The sequence below is a fragment of the Ictidomys tridecemlineatus genome, chromosome 2 (genome assembly GCF_052094955.1).
Source record: "Ictidomys tridecemlineatus isolate mIctTri1 chromosome 2, mIctTri1.hap1, whole genome shotgun sequence".
Taxonomy (NCBI): domain Eukaryota; kingdom Metazoa; phylum Chordata; class Mammalia; order Rodentia; family Sciuridae; genus Ictidomys; species Ictidomys tridecemlineatus.
In genome coordinates this window covers 28,498,342-28,506,658 of record NC_135478.1, presented here as the reverse complement: position 1 = coordinate 28,506,658, position 8,317 = coordinate 28,498,342, and the positions used below count along the sequence as shown (strand labels likewise).

General features: G+C 52.1%; 1 protein-coding gene across 1 annotated transcript in view; it reads left to right on the top strand.

The window, feature by feature from the left end:
• The first annotated feature begins 1,848 nt into the window (after positions 1 to 1,848).
• The window catches only part of Trim71 (tripartite motif containing 71), a 73,245-nt gene continuing 66,776 nt past the window's right edge, over positions 1,849 to 8,317 (top strand). Inside the window, exon 1 of the mRNA XM_005317322.4 lies at positions 1,849 to 4,188. Coding sequence (XP_005317379.2) covers positions 3,331 to 4,188 — 858 coding nt within the window. The 5' untranslated portion in view covers positions 1,849 to 3,330. The remainder of the gene's footprint in view (positions 4,189 to 8,317) is intronic.

The following is an 8,317-nucleotide window of genomic DNA, read 5'->3' as shown; positions in this document are numbered from 1 at the left end:
CCTACCACTGAACCATAAATCCAGTCCCAAATTTTTTAATTTTTGAGACATGGTCTTGCCAAATTGCTCATGCTGGCCTGGAATTTTCAGTCCTCCTGCCTCAGCCTCCCAAGCAGTTGGGATTAGATGTGTGGCACTAAACTCAGCTCTCCAGTCCCTAATTTTAAATTTTAAAAATTTGGGGCTGGGATTGTGGCTCAGTGGCAGAGGGTTTACCTAGCATGTATGAGGCACTGGGTTGGAATCTCAACACCACATATAAATAAAATAAAGGTCCATTGACAATTAAAAAAATATTAAAAATAATAAATTAAAGTTTTCTTAATTTGATAGAGAAGGCTATTTTGGCTTTACTGTCAACAGTTTCACTGTTCACGGGTTACTGTAGACGGGACTGATGTTTGCTTTGCTCTGGGCGGTGAGGCCGGTGATCTTGAGGGCAATGGAGGACTTGAATCTTCATAGAGGGGTTGCCAGACTCTTTGCAGCCAGAAGTTCTTTATCCTCAGCACCTGGAGTCCTCCCATGGCTCTGTCTTTTCAGCACATTTATCCAGTTGGGTTGATTTAAGGGTTCTTTCCAGATTTTCTATCCCTAGATTCTGATGACAAAATGGGAGATAGGTATTTCTACCCTATCATTATGATGCAGGTATAGTGATTCAAATTGGAAACCAAAATTTAAAAAAAAATTGTTTTGAGGGGGCTGGGGATGTGGCTCAAGTGGTAGCGTGCTCGCCTGGCATGAGTGCAGCCCGGGTTCGATCCTCAGCACCACATACAAAGAAAGATGTTGTGTCCGCTGAAAGCTAAAATAAATAAATATATATATTAAAAAATTGTTTTGAGATATAACTTACAGTGAAATTTTGCAGAGCTTAAATAGCATTTTTAAGTCAGAATAAGTGAATACACTGATATATTTTTACTTCATTTCCCCAGAGGATACCTTCATATAACCTTTTCCAGTCAGTCAGGCGTCATCCCCAAGGGTACCTTTCCTATCCCCATAGTTCAGTTTTGCTTGTTTTAGAATTTTTCTGTAAGTGAAATCATGGAGTATGAACTCTTTTGTGTTTGGCTTTATTCTCCCAACATGATGTTTTGAAATTCATCTAGACTGTTTGCCTGGGCCAGTTTAAATAGGACCAAGATACCACTAACAGTGAGACAGTGTGAAGACGGGGACAATTGTTCTGCTTGTTGGTCTGTGGGCCAGAAACTCCCTAAATCCTGGTAAGTGGCCCTGTTGGCCCTTCCACGTCAGGCTTCTTCTAGGGCCACGCAAGTTCCTCTCTTAGAACCGCCCAGTCTTGGGCACCACCCAGATGGCCATGGGGCCGCTGGGTCGCCTCCCCTGAACAGCTGTCCCCTCCCCCATCAAAACTCAAAATCAGAATTCAGATTCGTTTAATTCCACGCATCCAACATATGATGTTTTGGTATTGATGGCAGATATAGAGTCCTTAAGACAAGGGAAAGAGAAAAAAAGGTAGGGGGAAAACCCAGATCCCCAGGAGAGTGGATATCAGCCTCTGTTGAGGCAGGGATTCAGAATGAAGTCTTTTCTTTTCTTTTTTAAATAAACGGAAGAGTCGCTCTCAGCTCCTCGCTCTGAAGGTTTCAAAGGTCGTCACACTGAAGCCCGGGGGCGTTCATCTCCCCAGCGGCCTAGAGAAGGGAGGAGGTTGACGGGAGGAGGGAGGGAGCACACAAAAGCGGGCCGTGCCGAGAGGGCTAATGTTTCCTGTTTGCCTGGAACCCCCTCCCCTGTCTCCCCTCCCCCAGCCCCCTCCCAGCACTCGGGCGGAAGTGAGTTTGCTCCTTTGGAGATTAAAAGGATTCCGAATTCCGATCAGTCCCAATAACCGGCGTACTGAGAGGAGGAGGAGGAGGAGGAAGAGGCGGCAAAGCAGAGAAAGAGGGGGCGCGCGTGCGCGCGCTCGCAGCCCGAATTGGGGGAGTTGTGCAAAGCCCCAGGAGGCTAGGGCACGGCGAGAGCAAGCCCCGGTAGGCGCAGCGCAGCCGGGCCACCCGCGTCCCCTTCGGCGACTCTTTTCAGAAAGAAGATGACGCAGGCGGGAGCCGGCGGCGTTGGCCACGCGGCTTCTGAACTTGCGGCGCAGGGCCGTTGCCGGTTCCACTGATTCCAACGCGCCCGGGAGGAGGCTCCGTCCCCGAGGCTCGGGATCGGAGGGGGGACCAGGGCGAGGGCGAAATGGCCCTATGACAAAGGAAATGTGATCCCCCTTCGCTGCCAAGGTTTCAGAGAGGACGGACGTGAGGAGGAGGAGGGGCGCGGGGCGCGCGCGGAGCTCGGATAGCATTGCACGACGGCCCGCGCAGAGCGGGCAGCGGGTACATCTAATATCTTCCTGCCGATGAATAATTCAGTGCGGCCCGCGGGGACCTGCGGCCCCGCGCTGCAGCGGGGCTAAGCCGGAGAGGAAGGAGCGCGCGGAAGGCGCCCAGGCCCGGCCGGGCTAGGCGGGGGCACGAGGGCCCCGGGCCGCGTGGGGCGCGCGTGCGTGTTAGCGCGGATAGCAGCGGCCGGGTTGGGCCGGCGCGCGGGAGACTCGAAGCGCGTGGAACGCGCGTGCGTATTGCACGCGTGCGGCCGTGGCCAGACCCGCACGAGGTGCAGCTGCGCCGGGGCCGACCGCCCTGCAAGAGAGGCTGCGCCTGGCGGTGCGCAAGCCCCGAGCGCAGTACGCCGGGCCACCCAGGAGCCCTCGGCCGCCGCGTCATGCGGTGGGGCGGTCGGCGTCGCGCGGGGGGACACCGGCTTGGCGACGCTTTGCTCCCGCCTTTACGAGTTTGGGGCACATTCCCTAACCAAGAAGAGACTAAAAAATCTGTTTAAAGAAAAGCAACACACCAAATACTCGTCGAACCAAATTCTGCTCTCGCCAGGACTAGGATTACACAGCGGACTCTCAATTTGGGGACTCCTCTTGGTTAGCGCGAAGCGAAGCCCCAGCTGCTCCAGGGAGTACACTGACCTCCCAGCCCCTGCTTGCCCCTCGCGTGTCGGGGCTTGTTCTGGCGTTACAGCTTCGGAAGGCACGCGGCCCCCACGTCCTCCGGGAGGAATCTGTGTCACCTCTGGTTAGTGGCATTTAATGCCCGCAGTGTTGGAGCTGGCAGCGCGCGGGCCGGACGTGGCGAGGCCAAGGGGTCTGCGTCGCTCTGGTGTCTGCTCCCGGATTTCAGGCCTAATCGATGCATTTTTCTGAGTGAGTCGGTGGCTCCCCCACCCACCTCGTCCGCGCTCTCCTCCTCCTCCTCCTCTTCCTCTCTGGTCTCCTCCCTCCTCTGGGCCGGGTTGCAAATGGCTTCGTTCCCCGAGTCCGACTTCCAGATCTGCCTGCTTTGCAAGGAGATGTGCGGCTCGCCGGCGCCGCTCTCCTCCAACTCGTCCGCGTCGTCCTCGTCGTCGCAGACGTCCACGTCGTCTGGGGGCGGCGGAGGGGGGCCCGGGGCGGCGGCACGCCGCTTGCACGTCCTACCCTGCCTACACGCTTTCTGCCGCCCTTGCCTCGAGGCGCATCGGATGCCGGCGGCGGGCGGTGGCGCACCCGGAGAACCGCTCAAGCTGCGCTGCCCCGTGTGTGACCAGAAAGTAGTATTAGCCGAAGCGGCTGGCATGGACGCGCTGCCTTCGTCCGCCTTCCTGCTCAGCAACCTGCTTGACGCCGTGGTGGCCACCGCCGAAGAGCCGCCGCCCAAGAACGGGCGCGCCGGCGCCCCAGCGGGCGCTGGCGGCCACAGCAATCACCGGCACCACGCGCACCACGCACACCCGCGCGCATCCGCCTCCGCGCCGCCGCTCCCGCAGGCGCCACCGCCGCCCGCGTCTTCTCGCTCAGCGTCGGGTGGCCCCACAGCCTCCCCGTCTGCACTGCTGCTGCGCCGGCCGCATGGGTGTAGCTCGTGCGATGAGGGCAACGCGGCCTCTTCTCGCTGCCTCGACTGCCAGGAGCACCTGTGCGACAATTGCGTCCGCGCGCATCAGCGCGTGCGTCTCACCAAGGATCACTATATTGAGCGCGGCCCGCCGGGTCCCGCAGCCGCGGCCGCGGCCGCGGCGCAGCAACTCGGGCTCGGCTCCCCTTTTCCTGGTGCGCCCTTCTCCATTCTCTCGGTGTTCCCGGAGCGCCTCGGCTTCTGCCAGCACCACGACGACGAGGTGAGTCGTGGGGCTGCCTGAGAGTGGGCTGCGCCTGGGTTTGGTGTGTGTTTGCGTATCGGTGACCGCCTGTGGACAGGGTCCTCCCGACCTGTGTCAAAGTGAGGAGAGGTGGGTCCTCAACCAGATACTGCATTTTTCTTTGAGTATAGTGGCAATGGTTGGTATCTAGGAGATCACGACCTAAAAAGTGTGTCGAAGATCTGGCTTCTGTATGCCTGCCGCGAGGGGCCTTCGGAGAGTCCCAAAATGTGGGTTCCCCTATTCCCTATTTTCACGGTAGCGAAACGTGGCAACCGCTGTAATTAACGTAGACATGAGGTGGGAGAGAGAGGTGTGTAGTGTGAGTGTAGCCTTGAATTCCTTGTGTGGGCCGGCCTGAGGCCTCCCAAAGCGTTGAGAGGGCTCTCCTTAATTTTCTTTATTTGTAAAACTTGTAGATTATTGCTTTTGAGTAGGGTGTGAGCTGGGAAGGGGTGGTTGTGTGGATGAGTTGGTGTGTGGAGTGTTTGTGGCTATATAGATCAGCTTTCCATGGGCATGGAGGGGTAGGACTGGTTTTTTTTTTTGTTGTTGTTGTTATTTTTGTTGTTGGTTTGTTTTGTTGTTTTTTTTTTTTTTTTTTTTTTTTTTTTTTGAATTTTAACATTTATTTATTTTTTCTTAGTTCTTGGCGGACACAACATCTTTGTTGGTATGTGGTGCTGCTGAGGATCGAACTCAGGCCGCACGCATGCTAGGCGAGCGCGCTACCGCTTGAGCCACATCCCCAGCCCCCTGTTTTGTTGTTTTTTGGACAGAAGCAATTGTTCCCTCTTGTTAAGTAAGGGACGTCTGTGGATCTTTGAGGGCCAAAGGGCCCCCCGGTCTTGAGCTCGTATCTACTCCGCAGCTGTTTCACGTAGTGTCAAAACGCGTGGTCTGCCCAGAGCTTTCACGTGGCATTAACGTTCGGCATTGTGGACCGTACCCCGACATAGAGGCGGAATCTGGGCGAACTCCTCGTCCATTGCCTTTACCCGGCTGAGACTCTTGCTATTGGGCTTCTCACGCAGCGCCCCAGGTTATGTCCCTTCGGGAACCTGTTTCCCTGGTTAGAAGGTATCCCCACTCTGGTCAGCCACAGGCGCAGCTTCCTTTGGGGGGGGGGAAACCGAGCAGCTACACGCGGCTTGAACCTGGGGGTGAGCAGCATCTGAGAGCTGCACCGCGGTTTTTGGGCTTGATTTCGCTCTTTGGGTTGTGGACACTGTGTGACACTTTCTTTTCACTTTGGTTTTGAGCAGCACCTTCCACTCGCCCTAACTCACGGGATAAGGGACGAAAAATTTTGAGGCGCAGCCTCTCTTGAAGGGTCGGTAACTTAAAGCTGTCTACCTGTAGACCTGTGAGATTCGGTGTGTAGTCTTGCCTCCGCGGGAGAGCAGGAGATGGCAAAGGCTTTAAAAATCCTGCAGGAGTTGGAGTGGGTTGGGTGATACTGAGCACCTCCAAGCCAAGCACCGCGCTCAGCCTTTCCCACTCTAACCTGTTATTGGGTAAGAGGGCGGAGCTACTGCCCGATGGCCTTAAGCCGATTTCTCCTATTGGAAAAAGTTGAAATTCTAATCTACTTGTGGGCACCCCTATTTCAAAAGGTTCCTTCTAGGTGTGGAGCTTGGGGCGGGAGGGATTGCTTCGTCTTTAAGCTTTGAATGGACTTTCTTACAGTTTTCTCACATTCATGGGTGAATGTTTCTAGTACGTTCTTTCATTACTTTTAGAAAATCCCAGGAACAGAAAGATGGAGCCAATTCACTTGCAGATTAGGATCAAATGGAGGGCGGAGGGGGGGGGAGGGGAGTCAGAGGACTGGGTGCCCTGAAGCCGCGAGATTTCCCCTCCTGGAAGGGAGGTTGAGTTTAAATGTCAGTTTTTATTTATATTCTTAGAGATCTACCTGTGTTTTAGCTGTGCGGGTACCATAGGCGCTCCGTGTTACCAGACTTGTGAAAGGCTTATTCACTTTTTAAATCACAAAACTATAAACTTTAAAAAACTCAAACAGTGTGGGAGAGCTCGAAGAGAGAAGTGAACCTCTCCACCCCTTGAGATACCTGGATGCTTTTAAAAATCACTTTTTAAACACGTTCAGTGCTAGGTTGAAGTTTTAGAAAGCATTTAGATATTAGGTTTTTGAACTAAATACAATTTTTTGAAACAAGTTTGAGCGATATTCTACTTCATGTCTTTAGCTTTTCATTAAAACAAGAAAACTTTTCATTTGAAATTACAGTGCTAGAAAATTTGAGTTCCAGAGGTGATAAGCTAGAATCGAAGACTAAAATGTTAGAGCAAGCACGACCAGGCAGTGAAGTTCCTATAAGCTGTTGAAATTCTTCCTTTTTCCTTTTGATGGAAGTGATTGTTAACTGTTTCAGAATATTGTTCCTTTAAAAGTCTGCCTCTGGTTGGGAAGGAGCTTGAGGGCAATTTGAAGGATAGACTGACTCCTGTCTGGATTGGGAAGACCCACTGAACGCCTAAATGCATATATGGGTTTTACTCTATGTACTTCTACCTCGGTTTTTAAAATGTGCTATTTTACCGAGTTGCTTTCTGTGACAACTGGCTCCATTAAATAATCCTGGGCGACTCTTTTCTTCTGTGAATACCTGGTTTGTCATTTCAGGCAGAAGGCAGGCTCACAGGGGAGATTGCTTTCCTTAAGCATCTCCCCGGGAAACGACTCTTCCAAACCTGCAAGAGAGGCGTCATCTTTAGTTTAAAAACTCGGGATGAATTGAAAACCTAAAAGGAGGCAGTTGCGTTTTTCAGCGGAATAAAGAGTTTTGCTTGCTGCCACTGTCTAATCTCGTTTTTGGTTCTTAAAAAACCCAAACTGTTTTTTTTTTTTTCCGCTAATCCTGTGCTTCGTGGGTCAGTCGGGCCGCAGGAACTGCTGGCCACGCACTACCTGCGTGCTGGTGTCGCGCGAAGAGGTAGAGCCGCTGCGGGCTGCGCAGCCACCCGGTCACCCAGACCCCGCCTCGGTTCTTGAGACTTGGGCGAGGAGCACAGCCCGCCTCCAGGCTGCTCTTCTCCCGCGGGCACCCAGGGTCGGTGCTTAAGGCTGCTTAGGTTGTGAGAAAGGTTCTTTTTGCGTTTTAGGGGAAGACTTGAGGGGGTTAAATGTGTGGCTTTAAGGGCGCCACTTCTGCTGCTCATCAGTAGCCCTTTAACTCGCCCCCACCCGTTGCAACTTATCCTGAGCCCTTTGCTGCTTGGGAGAGGACACTGGGAATGAAGTCACTGTGTGTCAGGGTTCTCTAAATCGGAGGTAGCCTAGCAGAGTTGGAACATGCTGGGTCCCCAGGAAAGGCTGTGTCATTAGTGGGGTAGGGGGAGGCAGGGACTCAGTGACTCTGTTGCCATCTTGAGTCAAGGGAAACATTGTATGTAGTCCACCCCACCAGATGGTGGCTATGTTCCCAGTCCTTAAGGTCAGGGACTGGGATTTGGCCCAGTTCTTCTCTTGTACTGAAAATGGGGTACAGGTGCTGATAAAATTTATATTCATTCTCTGCAGTTGGGCTTTAAAATGCTTCCTGGAAAGACAGTTCTGTAATTCCAAACTGATATGGAGTTCTCTTGGGGACTGTCTACAACCAGGAAACCTAATCGGTTTGCTGCCTAAAATAATTGGTTGTTGTATGAAATCCTCTCTTGTGTCTTAAATTGTATTCATCATGATGTGTTTTATTCCTAGAACCTAAGCTTTCTCAGGTGTTTGTATACTCAGTTGTATGCATGTTTGTTTAAAAATTATGTGCATGTTCTTGAGTAAATTATAAAATCTACACCAAAATGCTTTTTGGAAGGGGGTGCTTACGGGATTGAACCAGAATTTTGGGGATGCTAGACAAGCACAGTACGTACCACTGAACCATATCTGCAGCCCTCTACCAAAATGCTGTTTTAAAAGTTTTGATTCTTAGTCATGCTACATGTCAAGTTTTTTTTTTTTTAAAGAAATGAAATACAAATACAGGTAAAGACCCACTTTTCTACCATTTTTTCCATCTGTCTCAAGAGGTGCTCAAATACAGTTGACAGATTTTATGGTAAAGTTTGAATTTCTATAAACTTT